Genomic DNA, 22,660 nt, shown 5'->3' with positions numbered 1-22,660 from the left:
TTGTTACCTGTACTGCTATTAGTGTTACAACAATAGGTATGTCATAGGACAGTGTCATTAGTTGATTGGTGATTTACACTTCAGGTAGAAGCCAGAAGTGAATTTGTTGTCACTGCAGATTGAGAGCTGCATGTATTCAACAGCAGTCCACATGAAGTGACATGTCTCCAGGAATGAGAAACAACCAGAGATTTTAAATTAACTTCTCTTGTCTCTTGTCTGCATGATTTAGGTGCCCCATTTTTTTTTTTTTTTTTTTTTTTTTTTTTGGTGCAGTTCTACACTTCCAAAGTTAGAAGCAGCTTATCATGCTTGTGTGCAAACTCAAACATGCAATCAAACAGCCAGTTCTACTTCCAGCATCTGACTCACCTTTTCGCTGGGGGCAGCAGATGAAGAAAGCTCTTTGCTTCTGTCAGCTGCAGCAGAGGTGTGCTCTGAAACCTTTCTCTGTTAATAAACTTGCCCTTTTCGAGGTAATGACCTGTCTCTCACTGTCTGCATGAGCGCTTGGTGATCCCTTAACCTTTCATCAGAAAGAAGTGCACTTGCTCCTCCTCCTCACACTGCTCCATCTATCACTCCATCTCGTGGCCATCCTTCCTCAACCTTCTTGGCCTTTTGTCTGTCCCAGCTTTTATTGTTTAATGCCGTCTGGCACTGCAGTCTTGAAATTGTTTCAGGCCTACTCATGTGAAAACGTTCATGTACATTGAATTGAGTGTCTTCGAATCATCAAATGTCCACTGAGATGTTGATGGATTTATTGAAGTAAGGTGTGACAGAGTTTGACTGGGGGAAAATGTCATGGTTGATTGAAACAAAGCTTTTGTCTCCAGGTGCTAGCTCCATGTGTCTGACTTGGTGGCAAAGACTACACGCTGAAATGGTCAACACCTTGTGAATACACGTTTTTGATCATTTTAAATTTAAAAGAAACATAAATAAATTACTTCACTAAGGGTAGTAAATGGGAATAAAAGACCTGCTGACAGGAGGCTCACAAGCAACCATTTCACACAGTTTCAACAAGACAAAAACACACTTACACTTAATTGAAAATCGTAAAAATCTATTCTGATTTATTAAATAAATCTAATAATCCTACAAGCTATCAGTCTATCATAATTTTGAATGTAGAATTTAAAACATTAGCTACTAGTTCTCAGCTAATTTGATCAAACATTAATGTTTCAGTCTCCTGCTTTAAAAATCTATTTATTCTTAGAAAAACATGTGTTCATTGATATCTTTGTTGATTTGTAGTTGGGATGTATCAGAAGTATTTTGCCTATTGTCATTTACTAAGCAAACCGCCAAACATTTTCTTGTTCCATCTTCTCAAATGTGAGGATTTCCTACTTTTCAGTTTTATATCACTTAAAATGGACTCCTCTCTTGGCGGTTTTGGACTGTTGGTCATATGAAACCAAAAATTTGAATATGTCTCTGGGCTCTGGGAAATTGTAATAAACCATTTTCACCATTTTCATTTCTGACATTTTATAAACCGTATGTGTAATCAGTTGATTGGAAAGTGATTTCTTAATAATGAAATAATCATTAGCCTCATTGTAGCCAGCATTGGTATAAAAATTCATTTATACTGTATTTTTAAGAATACAAAACAAAATGAGGATAATGTGACCTAGTGAAAATATTACTATTATTAAGCATGTGTGCTGTCTCTCAGCACCATGTTAGCTTTCCTCACTCATCTCTTCTCTGTCACTCTTGTCTTTTCCTTCTCAACCACTTCATGCTCTGATTCCTGCTCTGTTACTCCTCATGGGGTTATACTTGACATCATCAATGTCTGAGTAGTCTCTCTGATACCAAGATGTCATCATGTTTATTTGATGACAAGATGGCAGGATTAATGTATATGACATCATGGATTTATGATCTACCAAATAATATAAGATCCTTAATGCAAAAACCCCAAGACTCATCACGTAAGAAATCCCCAAAGGACATTAGGATTTTCATCTACTTTGAATCCTAAGGAAGCATGATAATATTATCTTTAAAGGAGAGCTTAAAAGTTGCATTTGTCTGAAAAAAAAATTTAGCTATGCATGCTGCAATGCGACGCTCATTAGTGTAATAGCATTTTATGTATTCATATTATTTGAACATATATATAATATATATATATACATTAATAATATATAATATATATAAATTAGTTGGGTATATATATATTATAAGTCATCAGTATGTCTTTATTTATAGGAATGTTGAAAAATTAAAGCACTGTAAGTCTTTAAATCTTCTAATCCACTTAATTAATGAAATGCAGCAAAAAGACAACAAACATAAAGATTGTTTAGCAAGAAATACAAGACATTACAAAGAGTAACACACTATGCAGGAGAGGTAGCTGATCCAGAAGAAGCAACTGGTCCCGCAGACACAATGAGGTTGTAGATGGTATTGATAGGACACATGTCGCCATAGACCCAAAGCTAACATTGGCATCATGAGTATTTGTAAATGGATCAGACAGCAATATACTGTTTCATAATAATGTTTTGTATTATATAGCACCTTTCGATACAGTTGAGAGTGCTTTACAAAACATAATAGAACAAGGGGTGAAAATGGGTTAAAAAACAATTTGAATTAGGGCTTACTCAAATATTCAAAGCGTCAAAGCTTTACCCATTGTCAAGGTAATCGACGTCTAGATCAGTATTTAAATGCTTGGATGAATGCTTGAAGCTTCAAATATTTGCAGGCCGTTCTCACTGAAGCTTCAAAGCCCAAAAAATAGCATTCGGGACCACCCTAGTTATATAAAATTCAGAAATTATAACAGTGATGTATATTTATAATTAAGTAACCCTATAGGAGAAGCCCTTGCATAATAATGAGTTTTCAGGAAGAACTCCAAGGAAACGTTGTCTTACACCAGTTAGGGTTCAAACTTAAAGACTGATTCCTTTTCTTTCTCAGAGGCTCATATTTTTTCAATGGAGCTAATTTATTTCAGATCCCCTGCACACGTATTTGTGGTGAGCTCACACTTTCCTTATTATTGAGGGTTCCACCGAGAACATGTTATTTAAATTTCCTTTTCCCATTACAACCTCCCTTTTAATATACCTGCGCCTGCTTTTCAGAGGTGGAGAATCTCTCATGCAGTGCTGATCCCTGCATTTATATTAGCAGCAAATCCAGCAGAACGTGCAACCTCTCCAGGATATCGCCAGTCATTATTTGCGTGATTTTTCTTTAAATGAATATGCACAAAGGACAGAGCCATACTTCACTGATTGCAGGCAGGGTGCAGCTGAGATGACAGGCAAAACTGTGCTTCTGGGCCCTTCTGCCTGTTTGATAAAAAAAACATGCTCGTCTCTTGATGCAGAGCGAGTCTGAAATGAGGCGCAAACCACTTAGCAAATCCTGCCCTAATCGAGGCTCTTTTTCCATCGGCTCATCTCAGTTGGTGTCACACACCAGTAGATCAGCAGGTCTTCCGTTGTCAACACGCAACACCATCAGCAGGACCAATGTTTGTTAATTGGTTGCTTGATTTCAGTTTTATAGCAGCTACATCAGTTTGTCCGTAACTTGTATAAAGCTTGGGGAAGATGGTGTTTTCACGTGTTTCAGTTGCAGAGCGAGTCAAAGTGTGACTCTCAGAGCCAGTGGCAGGCTTAGAGAGAGACAGGGAAAAGAGGTTGTTTTTTTTAAGAGAGAATGTAATGGCTCTGTACAAGCCATGAGCTGTAGAGATAGACCTGTGGTGATTGGTTTGGACTAGATTTCCAACAGCCCGTCACCCAGTAAAATAAACCAACAGTACGACCGTGGCAGAGGGGAAATTGGCCTGAAACATCACTATTTGCTGTCAGTGGAGCACTCTGAACCAGCGGCAGCAGCTATGTGTAGTTGTCACTGTTCAAGATTTATTAAATAACACTTTGCTGTCACTCTAATGCAAGCATGTAACTTTTTTGTTTGCTTCCCTCACCAGTGGCTTTGCAGCTTCCAGAGGGCCTGCAGATGTTTGCCTGTGTCATCGCCGACATCATTGAGAGGTAAGGTGTCCACCTTATTTGATGTCTTAAATAAGGTTCACAGGACAATCAGAGCCCGTGAGCGAGCCGCAGGTGTATAAGACAAGCCAGCAGCGTAGAGAACTTCAACCGCAGCAGCCACTTAATACTCATTAGGAAAGCGAGAGCTTTATCGTAAATTCTCGCCTTCTACTCAATCACGGATTCAGCAGGAAATGAGACAATTACGCCCTTTTTGTTTCTTTTTTTTATGACAGAGCAGATAACACAGCTTCCCTTGGCCACAGTTGGAGAAGGGAAGCGATATTATTCATGTTAATTACATCTCGTCTCAGTCTGCATATGCCCTGTAATAAACCAGTATTCCATCACACAGACACCACAGATTTTTTTCTTTCCAACCTACAGTGAGAAGTGCCTCAGCATTTAAGTGCTCGAGACCTAATAGTTTGTCTTTTATACTTCATTTTTTGCTTACACTGTGCTAAATAAAATATGTACGTGCTGTCTTTGTAAATAGAAACGCACACTCTGAAATACACTTGCGAGAGGGCCACTGTGAAGCACGAGAAAAAGCTGCATTGTTTTTCCATTTTTCCCCCTGGTTGTTGTCTCTGTGGTCTCACTTCACCTTAAGTTGACCTTTGTTTCTCAGGAGCACTTTCTGCTAAGTGTTTTCTCAAAGAAAATGGCTGCTATCATTAAACGCCCAGAGTGGATTTCTTTCATCTAGGTGTTTAGTCAATACTAACCTGATTATAAGATGGACATGATGAGGAATAGAGTGGTGGGAGCTGCCATAAACTTTTCAGGCACGCTGGATATTTGATTTCACGCAGGAAACTCAGATCACATCAGTTAACTGTATCATTGTGCTCGTCATGCTTACATGCGCTTTATGTCACTATGCCAAAATATATTTGCCATGTAAATGATAAAACTTTGGCCTTACCCACAGAAGTGTTTGGCAGGTGGTTGTCTTTCTCCTTTGCTTCAACTCTTTTATCTGTCTTCTCTTTTTACACCACCATTTTGTTCATCCTTACCTCAGCTGTACCAGACTTCTATCGCTTTATCTTTCTATCACTCTCTTTACAGTCATTTCTACTTTTTTTTTTTATCACAGGAAAGATGATAGAGTGAAGTTTTGATGATAGGGTCTGGTCTTATCACTCATGCTGCTATCAGGCTGAGAGCTACCAGTGTGCTGCATGGCTTTTAAATCACACACCCATGCAGTCCACATTTATACATCTGAATAGTCACTGTCCATCATAAAGTCTGCTAAATCAGCCCCATCTCTTCTAATGAGAGCAATTAGCAAACGCTAATTGCTTTTCTCCCTGTCTTCATACGGCGTCCTCTATCGCTCGTCTGTCTGTGTATTTCACCCTCTCTTCGCCGTCCACACTGCAGCAGAGAAGACGGTTCTCAAGGTTTCCTTTCATTAGGTTCTGCTATATAGTTTCCCCTTAAGACATTTCACTTCTGTCTGTGCTCTCTTTCCATGTAAGAATTTTCTTAGCAATTTTACAGTCTTTTTTTTTTCAGTCTTTTGCAGTTTTGGTTATGATAGCATTTTACTCACCAGAGTAATAGCTGAGATCTGGGATGTCAATAAGGATACAGTAAAGTCAGACAAAGACAGAAGTGATCAGGCAAGGAGACAGAATACAAACAAGATGAGAGTTCAGACAGATTATCTAAACCTCTTAACTGGAGGATGAACCAAAAGGGAGCCCACCTGAAAAATGTTGGCACTAATCCCTTAATGCAAAGGAAAAAACTCTGCACATATCCACAGAAAGTGCTGTACGTCAAAATTGATCGTCAAACTCGTTAAACTGTAAACCCTGATGTGTTGATGAAATTGCAACATTTGTAAAGAAGGACCAAAGTACTCAAGGTCTTGGTCCATGTCTGTTTCCACTTCATACTGTAAAGATAGATGGTGCCCTGGAAGTTAGAATGGTCTTGATAACAATCACAATGCCAGTGCTCAGACTATGGTTGATCCCTTTAAAGGCTTAACCCGCAGGTGAAAGCTGTCTGTTTCTGGATGGATCTGACCCTCCACCTCCAAACTGCTTGTTTGGGAGAAACTGAGATGTTCCACTGTGAAGCCCCCCCCCCCCCCAAAAAAAACACCTAGAATTTCAGAGCACTTTATTGTAGCAGCAACCAAGCCAGCTGCTGCATCATTGAAAATCTAGCAAATACCCATCCTAATGTCGATCTGGCGTAGGATTGGAGGACGGCGTTTGGATCGAGTGAATGACAGTAACCTTTGCATGTTAGCGCTGCAGGCAGCTGACCTAGCTTATGTCGAGGGTTACCAGAGGTCGTGGGAGTTGGGCCGCTCTGCCATCACCATCACTACCACGGCCCCTCATTCCCCGGAGACAGGGCTGAGGTCCATATCAAAATGGGGATGAAAGGGCTAAGCTGCCCTCAGAGTAAGGAGCTTCAGCGGGATGGACTGCTAAGTCTTAATGAGGACAAGCTGCTCTGAATTATGGCCATACTGCAGCTAATACACTTAGGTCAAAACACAAACCCTTTATATATGCACACTTTACAGTCAAAGTCTACTATGCTTGATGTGATAGGCACCACATTTCTGTTTGCTCTCTCTCACTCTCACTCACCCACACACACCACACACACACACACACTCACTCACTCACTCACTCACTCACTCACTCACTCATTATATATGTCCATCTATTTTTGTATTTTTCTGTCTGGTCCTCCCTCTTCCTCGTCTTTCTATTTCAGTCACATTAAACAACCATGGGAATACACTTGAGCTTGCACTCATATTCCCATATTTACAATGAAACAGCACTACAAACTAGGCCCCCCAAAAGGACCTTAATGAAGAATCAACACATTTCTGACGTCAAAGTGAAGTGCTTAAAAAAAGATTTGGTACAGTTTCAGTTTGGTTCAGTTATTAAAATCTTACAGTGGCCTCTTACTACCCAGCTCTCAAAATCCAGATGAGAGACGCTCTGAGTGCTTAATATTGCTTATCTAAGTTGCCTTCAGTATTACCATGCACTCATTGCAATTAAGCTTTGCCAGAAGTAGCAAGTGATTTGCAGACTTTCTCTGCCCTGGGCTTCACCTCTCAGGCAACATTCAGAGTGTCCTGTTAACTTTGGTAGAGGTTTTTGTGGGCATAACCAACCTGAGAGTAATCCTGCAGATAGTACTCAGGGTTGAATAAAGTCATTACGACACATATGAAATTATAGACGATTATAAGGTTAAAGCATTAATGATTCAGCAATTGCAGGTGCATTTTTCTCATGGAAAACATGATTCGTTATGTGCAAGATGATGTAAATAAAATGTATATAAATACAAGAAATAGCATTGTGCTCTACTTTTGAAACCAAATCTGTGCCCTCTGTCTCAAGGGTAATCATTAAAAGCTACTCAGTGTAGAGTTGGTAAAACGTGGCGTAAGATGATATGTGTCATAAAGGTAGGGCTTAGTCCAGGGCTGTCTTACTGAATTGCATCATACAGTTTGTATGTACATCTATCTTATAGGCTGGCAAATCAGTATAAGTGTAACATTTCTAACCCACAGATTTTTTCACCCACAATAATCCACATCACATATTGGTTATCAATTCTTGCAAAGCAGTATACAGAAACCTGGGCACTTCCAGGTGGGAGTGCACTTGATGCTTTAAGGTAGATATATAGGATCTGTAGAAAGAACTCATCCAGTGCCTTAAGTCTAAATAATCATGTAAGCATGTGTAAAGCAGAAGCCCATATATTACAGTACCATCCTCCTCTACTCGATTATCTCTGTGCCATTTAATCTCATTCTTCACCGTCCCAGTGTTGACTTTGTCATAGGATTTCAAAGACTTATGAACTCTGTTTTCACAAGTAAACAAAAGAGAAAACGCTTTCAGAATAAAAGAAAGAGTTGGTAACTCATGCAGGCAGGCAATGATGCATGTGCTGTCACTGTACCATATGTTTTATTGCCTTTGATGGTATGCCAGCTGTCTCATTCTAGCTTTGAAAGATACTTTTATGAACTTACTTACAATATTTACTGCTGTTGCTTTAGTGACAGCGGAGGAATATGAAGAGAGTAGCAGAACACAGGCAGTGCTGGGCTGTTGCCACGTCCTAATCCTGAGGAAAGCAGTAGCATTTAATGTTAATCACTGTTCTCCTGGCATAAAAACCCCAGGCCTCTACATGGAGATGTTGGCCTGTAACCTAATCCGAGGTCTTTTTCTCCGATGTTTGGTGGTTAAACGACAAATTTGCTGGGCGCACAAGGCCAGAGGGCTTCTGTTATTGAAGAAAAAACAATAGTGAAAAATGAAACATTGTTTTCCCAGACTGAACAGGAGTCATCAGGCTATATTTGCCATAGATCGTAAGAGACAATGTACACGTTTAACTTGTGCTGTTTTTTCAGATGTGTAACCAGGACTCTCTGTAAAGCAGTGTTGATACTGAGTGGATTGCACTGAAATAATTTAACTGAAATGGTATTTTATTATGACACAAAACTTCACTGCACACAGACAAACTTTATATAACTGATTACATCAACTAACACCTTTAGAAATAAGGTCAATGGTAGTTTAAGTGTGTAGTTTAGTGTGATGAATTGTCTTTTTATCCAGAGATACATAATATATATGGCAACACCTCAAAAAAGCCAGAGGTACAGTACAATGAACATAAAGTAAAATGCAATTTGAAAAATGTGAACAGAAAAGAGAAAGGAGGTTAGCAGGACAGAGAGAAGAAGAGACTGGTAAATTAAAATGTATGAGTAATATCTTACTGAAGCCTCGACAGTCACCAAAATATTCATTTTCCCTAGATCTGGCACTTGCTCTAAATCCATTCACAAGTCACCATTTCCTTTACTTTCACATTTTTCTGCAGAATAACAGTCAGCAAAAATATCCTGGGTCTTCAGACTACAGTATAATGAGGCCCACATTTGTGATTAATATAGAAACAAGAGTAGGAAGGAAGCTTTCCCAAAAATGGCCTTATAAATAAAGATAGACCAGTGACTAAGCCTGCGCATTGACAGAGATGGCCAGCCCCGGCAGTGAGTACATAGTGATGAGTCAGAGATTTGCAATTTGTAAGGATCACAAAGCAGCATATTAAATGGTGTCTAACATTCAAAGTCACTGAGCGGATGGTGTCACAACAAATCAACATAACAATAGTAAAATGTGGCAAAAAAAATAGAAAGCTTTGTGTGTGAAACATGATGGTAAAAAGGAACCAGGCAAAACAACCAACTTAGGGAATTAGAGATGATTTTCCTTGATATGAAAACATACATGTAATTTGAATCCCAATGCAGATATTAAATGGATTCATAAAACAGTGTCCATGAGCTGAATAACCAATTAAGGAAACCAATATCACCAGTCAAACAACAATAAATTAATCAGTAAATCCAATCAATTAAGTCAAAATTAATTAATCAGACACAATATAAGCAAGCCATTGTCAGAAATCAGTCAGCGAAATCGATAACGAGCAGGCTCAATATGTGACAACATTTGATTATGAGAAGAGTAAAACACCAAAGCAATCAATTGTGAGCCACTAAGAATTTCAAAGTCAAAATCAACTGCAAAAATGTTAAAAGTTGAACAAAGAATAGAATTGAAAATGAAATCACTCAATGCTTTCACCCCAATTTTGAATGAAATCTCAGATCAATCAGAATGTATAAAGAAAAGAGAAAATATCTCATTAAATGTGTGATGATAATTAATCTAAGCAGGAAATTAGCAAAGCTTTCAGACTAGCTTTCAGACTTAAAGTCAAGCAAAGAGAAAAGTAAGTAAGTTTCCCCCCAGCAATTGCCAAGAACTTCTTGCAGTTAATCGGGACTGGCAGACTTTTGTGATGCAGGTGTATAAACACTCTATGGGACTCTGTAAAGAAGTGTAAAGTCAAACGTCTTAAAAATGTGTGACCAGCAGTAACATGACTGTCAGACCAAGAGCGGGATTCAGTCGGGTCTGATAAGTCAGGCGAGCTGGTGTGGAGGCAGTTGGTTCTGAGATGCTCATTGTTGAGCCCTCTGGAGGAGTTGTGTGCTCGTATGTATGATTCAACAAAGCATGTGATGGAAGACGCATGCTTGGTGATCCCACTGACATACTGTACCTGTTTTCTGCCTCTCCCCATCACAGAGCTATCCTCAGTAATTGTCAATGTAGGTTTCAGATGGCTCAAGTAACAGTCATGTCAGATGCAGTGTGTTGGTAAATTAAGGTTCAATATGCACATGCAGGCCCCAGGACATCTTTAGGTCCTTCACCGTAGCCGTCTCCATCCGTCAGAATAGATTCTTCTGTATTCTGTGCGGCAGGTTGAATCATTTATGTGGGAGCTGCAGCCACAGCCCACAGCCTCCCGGGGTAAATGTCAACACTACCATTAAGAAGGAGCCTGGTAGGAGCCTCGAACGCCTTCTTGTCCTCACACTGTCACAGTCGTCACAGCGCCCACAGCACAGCTGAGCTGTAGCAACAGATATGGGCGTAAGTGAGTGAGCAAATGTGTCTGTGTGCTATGTATGTTTATGTGCATATGTGCACCATAGTTGCGTGTCTGTGTCAATCCTAACTTTGGTCTGCTCTTCAGCTGTATGAGAACTTTCATATGCATATGCAAGATTCATATATGAGCTTCCAGCTCACCCATAGAGCAATGTGCTATCTAATTAGCCCTCCTGCCAGGCACACCCTTACTGCCCAACCAAAGCTTATGCTGAGCTCCAACAATATGTCATCATCAGTGGCCATGTGCAAACCCTATAGAAACCTGTCAGTGTCAGCCAGGTTTTTCTGTTCCTCTCTTTCCTCTCCTACACATGGACACATGGAGACCTAGACTTGAAGACAAAATGAGAGAGGAGAAAGATTAAACCTCCTACCCAGGGCTACTTGCCAAATTTGTATTTGGAGGGGAGCATTTTGTCTGTATATTTACTTTTATATCGAAAAAGATTCATAGCTGTTAAATTTGCTAATAGGGAAGCAAACAAGTTACATACTCAATCACCTTCTCCTTATTATCCTTAATATTTTCAAAATGGTTCATACAACAGAGTTGAGAGCAAGACAAGAGACGGCAAGACTGTGATTACAACTAAACCAGGTAGTTTTGTCACCTCTGACACTGATGCCTTTACAGGTGAATTTGTATGAAAGAGTGTAAAGTGAATCAGCCACACCTATGTCCCTGTGCAAAATACATGCTGTTTCTGGCTTTGCTTATCTTAATCACATCTCATCTAGGGGGACATCATGTCCAGGTAGACTGGAAATCCTGATAGGTGCTGATGCGCTGTAATATGATATCTTGGCAGATAGCACCTCTGAAATTGCCTGAGCTGTCGTGAAAATACCATTGATTCCCTCTAGAGATACAGAAAAAAAAAGTTCACTTTGGCTGTAGCTTGGACATGACTGGGCACGCCAGATTTTAGGTTGTGATTGAAGGTCTAAGATTTTGGACCTGATTTGAAACAGCACAGGGAAAACCTACCTGAATCCATTATGCATAAGTTGGCTTTCAAAAAAGAGACCCATCCCGAAGAGACCTGCAGATGATTTGACCTGATCGAAAATGAGGACAACTCGAACAGACCCAGAAAGAAAAGACAGCAGCAGTTTGATGGCCTATCAATTAATTCAATCAATTAGGAATCAGCTGAGGTGAAAAGAGCTGCATAATAATAATAATAATAATAATGATACGATATGATCACATAAACTAAAATAATTTGTTAATATGTTTCAAAGCCACATTTGTATAAATACTGTGAAGTCCTATATCCACCTCCTGCACCAACAATAAAACATTCTGTTGTTGGGTGAAATATTCAGTAATATTCTGACCTCTTTAATATATGTGATTCAACCACCAGTTTCCTTATCAGAGCAAAGTTTCTGTGAGCTGTGACCATCACAGTTCTCAGTCTCCCTCTTTCCTCGGGACACACCTGATAAGATGTACACTTGGGTATTAGACACTATTGACAAACAGCCCCTAAACTGCCAGCAGTAAAACAAGCAGAGAAGAATTTGGATTTGGTGCAATCCCAGTCCCGGGTCAGATATTCAGTTCCTTAGAACTGAGAGGACCTGTGAGTTTTGATTCTTAATGTGTGCCCTCTGACTTCTAAATGAAATGTGAAGACAGTAATGAGCGCTTGGGTGAGGGCAGTAGTTGCTCATTCCACTGGAGATGAGACCACTGGTGTTGTTATCTTCCTATTTATGAGGTAATGATATAAACACATTTCCCTCTTCTCAGCAGTGTGTAGAAGAGATAAGCAATGCTTAGTGCTGAAGGTTACAGTCCCTCTTTTCCCCTCTGTTCTCTCTCCAACACAACCACTCAGACTGGTCATAATCGCTCTCATTTTGGATAGCACAGTGCACAGCACACGTCCATGTAATTGCACTCACAGAGAGCCGTGTAATATTATGCACAGCCTGGAAAGAATGTATTGGGAGAATATTACATATGCTTTTAAAATGTCCTTTCCTAGTAATTCCACTGGCACTGTTATGGCAGTTGAAGGACACAAATTGGGGTCGCATAGCCTGCACAATGGAAAGAATAAAACAACAGAAAAACATAGGGACATTGAGAACTGAAATTTAGTCTCTTGTGAAACATCAAGTGTTGTGAACCCAGCCCAGCAGATGGGTAGACAAATACAGACATGTTCTGATCAGATAGCAGCTACTATTAGAATGTCCTTTTTCGCTAGAGGATAAATGAAGGACAGCTCAATCACCAGGACCCACCTAGATTCATCAAGCCATGAGAGATACCCTAATGCTTGGGCGTTCCCAAAAAATTAAGTAATGACAGACAGCAGCTCAGAGAAATCGTGACAAGGAGCATAAGAGGGGAAAGGAAAGGAGTCAAAAAGTTTGAGAAAATGAAGACAGAGGAGAGAGACTGTGAAATAACTTGAGGGAGCAGAGTGACAGATGATGGAGGGAAGCCTTAGGGGTGAGTGAAAGAGTGATTTGGTGGATGTGGCCTCATCAATCGCAACAAGAAAAGGTTTTTATAATTGTTATTTTTCAGAGTTGACTTTTATGTCATGAGGATTGAGGCAATGTAGTGCTGTGTTTGATAAACAGAGTTGTTGTCCAAACCTGGAATGTGCAGATGCAGCATGTTAGTTATGTCCTTTGGGCCTTAGATACTTATGGATCATTTGTGAACTGTAGCTGATCAGTTTTAAGAACCCATTTTCTCAGTCAGTTTCTTAAAATATGCAAGCGCAACACATGATATTCTGCAAACGTTTGTACATTTTTGAATTTTTTTTCCCAGCTGTGTCAGATTTTTTGGCCATATAGGGACATTGGAAACAAACTGTACGAGACGCTGACATTATTATCTATCACCTATTAGCTTGCTATGGTGAGCTTGTTAGCAGACAGTTGCCATCCAGCAGATATTGAGCAACATTAGTATTCGTTTGCAGTTGTGTTTCTGGCCACATGACTATAAGTCTAACATTCACACTCGTTATCTCTTTACTCAAGGGAAATATCTGTCTCTACAGTCGCTAAATGCTCCACTATATTCACCAGCTAGTCACTAACATTTCTGTCTGCTTTTTTGTTTCCAGGCTGGTTAATTTGCAGTGGTTTTTTTAATAACTTTATAGTTTATAACAAATTTAACAGTTGCAAAATGTGTATGAAAACATTGCAATGAGAGAAAACCAGAACACTGAGCTGGAAGATGCTGAAGAGTTCAGAGCTGACAGGAACTGTAGAGTCAGTTCAAAAATAATTTGTGATTTGTCACTAAGATTGACCCCAATGCACAGCATAGTAATATTGTCCATTTTTGTCATAAAATATTGATTATAACCACTTTGATAAATAATAACTACAGTTTTTTTTATTGAACTTTCTTCTTGCTTATCTAGTAATGAATATTTAATGTTGTTTAGAAATAGTTAATACTTGAAACCAAGTTTTTAGGAGCTTCATAGTAGTCCCTAAAAACAGCATTCACATGCTGGCTTTCCATGACCGTGTTTGGTATGATTAATTACATAAGGCTAAGCAAGAAGTGAATAACTAGTTTAAGCCAGCAACAGCAGCTTCAAACAAGCTTTACTGTTCTGTTCTTGTAGCTGCACAGCAGCACTTAATACCCCCATTATCTGTCCTTTTTGGTCTCTTATCCTGATTCCTGTCTTTATACCCTCACAGATCTGATAACCACTGTGTCAAACTAGATTTAGTTTTCTGTATTATTTTTTTTTTTTGAGAGATCCTTGGAGATTAGATCTGTTCCTGGTTGTAGGCCTAGCCCAGAGTTTTCACCACCTAGAGCAATATCAGCACAACAGCAGTCACTTGTAATAACTGCCATATCACCATTTTGTTTTGTTAAGTAAATTGGATTGCAGCTCTTTTAAGCGTACTCAGCTATGCTGCAGTTTGGGGTTCTATCTTGATAAAGCTGTAGGCTTTTCCATAATGACCCCATGGCTCAGGCTTTTGAATAAATGCCATGACAAATAGATGAGATACACTCACAGAAATAGCAGTAATGATCTTGTTTTTCAGGGAGTTAAAGGATTATCTAATGGTATTACTGAAAACATCTGTCTAAGCGTCATCCCGTACTCGCTGCCTCACGTCTCTCTGTTTACTCATTCCTGGCAGATGTTCAGTGACTGTCATATTTTACTGGGGGGGTGTCTCCAAATTTTCTCTGTAGAAGACAGGCAGCCTAGGATTCCTGTGTCAGTATGACAATGAAATGAAGTGAAATAGGAGGGAGTGACATTGAGTGGAAGATATATAACAAGAGAAGGAGTGGAGATCATTTAATCCTCCTGCCCAATGCCCCATGCCAAGTTTATTTTTGGAGGGGAGTACTTTGTCAGGATAATTTCTATGTTATATATGCAAAAAGCAGATTATAGATATCAGATTTGCTAATATTACAAACCCAGCAGCAGACAGCTCATCTGTCTTACATATTCTGTCCTCTCTTCATCGTCATCCTCATTTTCTCCTTCTCTCTCTCTCTTTGCCCCTATCACTCTTGGTTTTATGTAGATATCACTCCTGTCCCGTTTTTCAACTCAGATTTTCTCAATTACTTTGTGTCATCTCCCACTTAACATTAGCTCTTCAATTGGACTTAAATTTAGCTCCTTTCTTTATGATTTTATCATTTTTCCCCTCCACATTTACCCATAGTGGACCCAAGAGGGAATAATGATGATTCATCCCCACTGAGGTACCTTGGTACCTTTGGGAGAAACCTCTTTTCCTTGACCAGTTCCCTCTGTCCCGTGCCAAAGCCCACTCATAGACACACAATAGGCTGATGTCTGAAATATAATGGAATAAAAGATGAATCTTCCCCAGACGTAGGGAATAATTTACACATTTATTTTGTTTATAGAGGAAGGAGAGCTGTGTATATGAATGTGTGCGGTCACGCTTTGACTTGGTATGCCAACGCACTACATATGCTCATTCGAGCTGTCTGCCCACAGTGTATCAGTGGCAACTGTGCAAGAGCAGTGCTGCTGCACCTGTACCCACCTCGCTGACCTGCTTGTCACTTCATTCCCTGTGAGACCATTCAGCTACCTCTGCTATTATTAGACTTCAGATGTGAAAAAAATCTCACTGGTAGCACAGTCATATGGACAGACAAGCTACTGTGGGGTTTACTGCAGCCTCCCTGTTAGACTGCCAGGAGAGACAGTAGCAATACAGACTGCCCTTTTTGGAATAAGAACAGTGCCTCTCGTCTAGTCTAGTCCTTCTCTCTATATATTTATCAGGGTCAGTCAAGGGACATCAGACTAGACCATATTCATTTCAGACATTGATGTTGAATGTTGAAGTAATCATGAAATCCAACAGAAAGAACAGGAACAAAAAGCTACTTTCTCCTTATTAGTCCCTCAACTTTTTTATTTTCCTCTTGTTGTACAATGATTCAAACATGTGTATAAAAACACCCACAAGCATAGTATAAGTAACTCAAGTCGTGCCTGTGTGTTAAGGCTGTACTACTGCTGATACTACTGTTTATTTTTTTTCCCCTACATAAATCAATATGATATTTTAAAATATGTTAAAACTCCTGTTAAGTCTGTGGGTTTAATTCTGCCGTTCATCTCACACCTTGAATATTTACAATACCATAATAAAAGGCCATGTGTAATCAAGTCAAAACACAGCATCAGATACCCTTTGAGGAAAGCAAAACCATTTATTTGATTTGTTCTTACCATTAACCATTTTTAGGGTTTTGAATGTTAGATTTGAAGTCTTGGAAGGACCTTGCTAATTGAATTAAACCATTATGCTCAAGGCCCACAGGAAGTACAGTTAGACCTTGAATCAGTGAAGAGGGATTCAGGAAATATCTTCATATTCACAAAGTTCTCATAAAAACTTTAATCTACACACTATGTACCAATAACATCGTTAAAAGACATTTTATTGAGACATCTGTTTTATTATGAGCTTCGAGCAATGGCAGAAAAGATAGAAATTCTTTGAAGAAGAGCCAACTGGATCAGAGTAGCTCTGTACATCTTCTGGAAATTTCTGACACTCCTCATTATATCATAAATAAGCGCAGAAGCAGCTAAAGGAATAATCCTAGCTGTGCCCACACAAGTTTGGCACATCAAATTCTCTTCATTTGGGGAGGTCATGTCTTCACACCATGCTGTGGCAAAGAGGGGAAGAAAAAGTGAGCTGAAATTCTCAGTGAGGTCCCGCTGTGTATAAACAGCATGAAAAAAACTGGCTTAATATAGTGGGAAAAGAAGAGAACATTATGACAGCACTAAGAATCAAAAATGAAAAGAAAAAGTAAGTCTTTTAGTAAGTTGTGCACGCACCACTCATAAGGAAATGCAACAGAGAGAGGAAGCGATAATTCTAAAGGTGCTTTGATCAATTAGGCACTCATCTGTGTTGGCTGATTATTGATTACAAAGACCTTTTTGGGGACTGTGCATTTCTGTATAAATACAAAGGAGTACCTGCAATGTTAAATTGTTGCCTAGCAACAGCTACTGTAATTTTAAAACAGATGAATGCCGGAAGATGTTGGAGGTAATATTAAATAATAATTTTACCATTGTTCAACAAAAACTGAGACATTATATATATATTGCTGTATATACACCTGGTTTTAGACAGTTATCTAACATATACTTATTAGCTTCCTGTATCAGCACATGCTGTAGTGTAATAATTTTCACTGACAGTTCATTATTACTTTGCTGAACCATAAATACTAACATGTGCATGTGAAACTAAACTGTTGCCTATTAACAGCTGCCATTGAGTTTTGAGAAGAATATAGAGCACTCTGACTGCAGGATATTCTCCCATAGTTACTTGTTGAATTGGATTCTATACGAAGTGTAATTTATTGTGTATTAATACATCTTAGTGTAGATATCACGGAACTCAAATAACATAATAGGTTGGCCTGACAAGAAACACATGGTAACAGTGTATGCTGTAAAAATACAATACCAGAGGCTGCTGAGAACGTGCAATGCAGTGAATAGATTTCCAAATCAACAAGGTCAACATATTCACAATCCTGCTTGGCAATTTAGAGTCACAAATCCATTTACATGTGTTTGTATGAATATGAGAGAAAACTCGGAGTCCCTTAAGGAAGCCCACACACCGCCAAGAGAACATGCAAACTTAATATAGAAAGAGCTTTGGCTGAAGATTAAAACCAGAGCTCTTTTGTGAGAGGACAGTGCTAACTATCAAGCTATTAAGCTGCCAGAGTAACATGTGGTAGGTTGCTGGTATCCTCTGTCATAGCTTCACATCATTTTAATGACTTAATTAGATGGCAGATGCGTGGTACGTACCATGGAAATCACCATTAGATACCGTAAAAGCATGATGTTGACTGGTGACCCCAAAGACTGCAAAACTTTAAAACACAGAGAGTTTAGAAAAGCTCTAATTATTTTCACACCCATTTTGCACTTGACTAGCAAAGTTACTGCTGAACAAATTAAATCACATCAGCGGGGAAATAAGGGAGCATGCAAATTTGCAAATTGGATTAGCCCACCTGATGATGGCATGTGACTGTGAAAAGTTCAGCTGTTGCCAGTTTTTTTGGTTGTCTTTATTTTTTATTTATTTATTTTTCGACAGGCTTGTTGACCATCTCCACACTCTTGCCAAGCAAATACATAAATAAATGACAAGCAGCACTAATTTAAATGGGCTTGATTGCATTCTACACATCAGTATAGTGATGCATCTTAAGAGCCATAAGAATCTGTTTGTTTCTTTTTTTTTTTTTTCTTAACCACTGCTTCCTTTACATTAGCAGACCAATGAGAGCTGGGGAAGTCAAGCAGTAACATTTCCCTTTATTCTCTATTCTGCCTTGGCCCCGAGCAAGGCACTTAACCCCCTCTCTGGTACAGACATGAAAATATAGGCACTTGAGAAATTAAGGCTAAACAAAACGCTTATTGTAGTGCTTTTTAATACTGACAATATCTAGTCACTATCTCTCTCTCTCTCTCTCGCTCTCTCTCTCTCTCTCTCTCGCTCGCTCTCTCTCTCTCTCTCTCTCTCTCTCTCTATATATATATATATATATATATATATATATGACTGATGTGTTGTTGTATTTTAAATATGACTGTTTTACCACAGTATTTAATCTAAATTGGGGTGAAGTTTAAGAAAACAAATCAGCATTGACTGAAATGAGTATTTAGAAAAGAGTTCAGACAGAGACAGTTTGCCGTCAGCCAGTTAAATTTTGAGAATAGTTATTTGTATGGTGGTTTTGATTAATTGTTTGCAGTAGTTTCATTTGGAGATGATTTTTAAGATCTATTTTATCAGCACATGGCTGCTTAGCTGACAATTCATAAAATAATACAATTAGTTATCTATACAGCTAAGGTTGATGGCTTAGAATGAAATAAATCATGACTAACAATAATACAGAGTCTGTACTTTAAACACATACACACGTACAAAAATCTGACACATGCAATGTACTGCTTAACTCAAATATAGCACTTTTGACACAAACATCCATTTCATTACTACTTTTAACGTGTCTGGCTCATGAATATGAACGGCATAATTGATTTGTGTACGTTCTTGGTTGCCCTGCATCAGAGTAAAGCTTCAAACTTTGACAGCGCTGTCTGCATTGAAGTTGAGGACTGATACTGTATTTGACACCTCCAGGTATGAATTTTTGAGATGTATGAATGTGAAGCACTGTTGCTTGAAATCTGAGTTCACTTTGTTCACACTGAAAAAATTAGGTCCCCAAAACATCTGCTGTTAGCAGAAATGCTCACTCCTTCTCTTTCAAACACACGACGGGAAATTTCCATGGAGTGGCAGAAAAAAAACAAACAATATAAATACAGTAAAATGCATCATTCAGCCTTATTGCGTAGTCAGTCCAAAAATAATTTAGTAATGAATATTGCAGCATACTGTAATCTTTCATGCAGTTTTTGATTAAAATTCAAGATCATGAAATGTTAATGTTGTAATGTTTTCTCAAGCTGATGGGCCCAAGAGAAAAGCTGAATGTCAGAGTGAAAATTACCTGCAGCTCCTCACATCTCAAAACTCTGCAGACCTTAAATCAGCAGTTGGTGGGAGCCTGTTAGTTAAATTCACTCTAGTAATTTTCGTCAACAGATAAGTGTCATCTGTGACAGAAGGGCTTTGTGTGCGCTAATGGGATGGTTCGGAGACAGAAGTTTCTCCTCTTTCTTTGTCTGCTGCAACATCTCATCTCAGAGCTGTAAGACACTGGTGCCAACAAGTCCCTCTTTTATGGCAGCATCAGAGGAAATTCCTGTCAAAATCAGAACAGGATATCATCTCCAGAGGACCGGAGCAGAAAGATTAATCTGCTTTCATGCCTACTCTGCCACACTAGGACAATAACAGAGCTGAGTGAGATGCTATTTATATACAACATATCAGCTAGTTAACCTGTTGATAAACAGCGATACAATCAGCACACACTAAATCACGTGTGTGTGTGTGTGTGTGCGTGTGTGTTTTCATGCTCATGTTGGTGTGTGTGCATATGTATATTGCAGTTATATTTGCAGCATACACAAGCGCAGTGGTTTTTATAACAAAGATTGAAATCAGTTGGCAATTTCTCACACATATGGTGCTGTATGCTAAAGACCTAATTAACAAGGGCTGTTATAGAGTTCACAAGCTTCTCTGACATCTTAATTAGATCTTAATGACATTTCAGTTGCAATGGCTGAACTGAGAATCCTGAGATGAGGCAAAATCAGTGCTGATGTACGGGGCAGAAAGCAACAGACACTGGAGTGCAGGCAGGAATGGAGGAGAAGGAGAGATAGTTGAGTAGATGAAGAGAGGAATAAATGGAAATTAGGCGGGATTGAGGACATTTGCACTTAATGTGTAGCCAGCAGTCATATAGTATGCCCTGTGTGAGATAGTGTGTGTTAGAAAAATGATTTGATTTAACACGATACACTTTTCATTCTGTCGTTCTCTCTCTAACGTTCTTTCATTCTATCATCCTCCTTCCCTCTTTTCCTCTCTCCCAGTGGGATATAGGACTATACTGTACGTTGCCTAGTAATTACTCATACCCATGTCCCAGTAGCATCACACGTCTCATATGCACCTCTTAATCGGATTCTTAGCATTTATTACCATGAAATTTCACTGTACTCACTCTGGAAATAACGAGGTACGCCTTGCCCTGCCAGTGGAGATAGCGTGATAATGGTATTTCTGGCAGATAGATGGCTGATTAGATACAATAATCTTCTGTAGTGTTGTGTTTTGCATTGTAGATGGTTCTGCGTGGTCTGCAGTGGATTGCAGGGAATAGCCTCTCTCTTTTTTCTTTCTTTTTTTTCTGGTGGGTTTGCTGTGTATTTTTAGCTGAGAGGTTGATGCACGTTTATGCAACTCCAAACAAAGTCAGCGGACTGCGATGAAAGAACAATGGGCTGCAGTAAAACTAGTGCACAAGTCCACAGTCCTCAGACTATCCGTGTGATTAAATCATTTTTAGTAACCCCGTGATTACCGTGCTGCTGTCGGCTGCACGTGCACCTGTCCACAGCGCAAACAGACACACACACACACAGGCAAAATCAAAACCTTGACAAGAGAGAGGGTAATTGATTCAAATCTTCTAAGGCAAATATTTATTTATCAAATGAGTTGGTCTGTCTGTGTTTTCCTGGGCTCAGCTGGCCTGCGCTGCCCTTCACTTGAGAGCAGCCATTAGAGGGGAAAGGACAGGGAAATAGGGACAGAAAGAGAGAGAGAGAGAGAGAGACAACATAGAAAACTAGGGGATGATGACGAGGAGCCCAGAGAGGGCACAAGACAGAGATTACATCAGAGAAAATGAGAGAGGAAAGGCTAAATAGAAACTTTGTCAGACAAAAAGAGGAATAAACAGAGAATGTGGATGTGGGTTGAAAGATTGGGCAGCAGGAGACACATTACTAAGAGCCTGTTGGTTGCTACAGATGCTGTTCTGTGTGCAGCCATGTCTGTTTATCACTTCCCTCTTCTCTCCCCAAGCCCTCTCTTCTCATCTCTATTCTGCCCCTTCTGCCTAGCCTACATCTGTCAGGACACAGCCACAAATACCTGGCAGCTTCCACTATTTACAACCACTCCCTCATCTACCCATCTTTCTTCGCCCACAATACCTCAAGCTTCTGTTCATTTGCACTCTCTCCCTGTTACTCTCAGCCTCTATTCATTTTATTTAGCCTTTATGGGTTTACTTAGCATTTTATTTGCCCATAAAGGGTGATAAAAGAAAGAGCTTGTTTTTCTGTTGTGCGATCAGCAATTCATTCTAACAGATCTGAGCCCACAGATGCCTGTGTAATTTGGTAGTTTTCCTCTCAAGAAGGCCATGAATTTTTTTTTTCTATTACAGCCACAAAGTGGAACATTAGGCCCACATGGTCTGTGCTATGCTCTCACAACCTACTTGTGTACTTGTGGCATAAAGCATCTAGTCTGAATAGTTTATTCTCATGCTGCAAATACAAACTGTTGCTTTGGCTGTTTCTGCTGTTTCCAGGCAGATACACTGTAAATCCAGGCCGGAGGTAGACTCGCCAAGGTGCCTTCAAACTCTAATCTGTTTATGTGTACCAGTCCGAGCCCTCCTCTCTTACTTCTCCTTCCCCTTGTGTAGCCTCCTTTCTGTGGTCAGGCTGACTGGTGACCTATTAACCCTCATCTGGCAAGGGTTTATCTACTAGGCACCTTTTGCTGCGCTAGGGCCATTGGCTGCAGATCATGAAGAGCAAAAGAATAGCAGTGTGTCACCCAGATATGATGTGAGTCGATCACTGACTGGCAACATTGTCAGATGCTATATAGTGTACTGTATCTGTAGCAAATGGATAGGAATTGATCCTAGTCAGCTCTCATAATCACACCGCGCCTAGCATGCTATGTGTATCGATCGCTATGGTAACGAACAACAGGAGCTGCATATGGTCTGTGACT

At 39.5% G+C, this 22,660-nt stretch overlaps 1 protein-coding gene across 1 annotated transcript in view; it reads left to right on the top strand.

The window, feature by feature from the left end:
* Positions 1-22,660, top strand: part of dph1 (diphthamide biosynthesis 1) — a 52,109-nt gene that overhangs the window by 7,370 nt on the left and 22,079 nt on the right. Inside the window, 1 exon segment of the mRNA XM_018668235.2 lies at positions 3,986-4,049. Within this exon segment, the coding sequence (XP_018523751.1) occupies positions 3,986-4,049 (64 nt within the window).

Source organism: Lates calcarifer, linkage group LG21 (genome assembly GCF_001640805.2).
Source record: "Lates calcarifer isolate ASB-BC8 linkage group LG21, TLL_Latcal_v3, whole genome shotgun sequence".
In the NCBI taxonomy this organism is placed as follows: Eukaryota; Metazoa; Chordata; class Actinopteri; family Centropomidae; genus Lates; species Lates calcarifer.
Note: the sequence above shows the minus strand (reverse complement) of the source record. Positions and strands in the feature narration are given on the sequence as shown.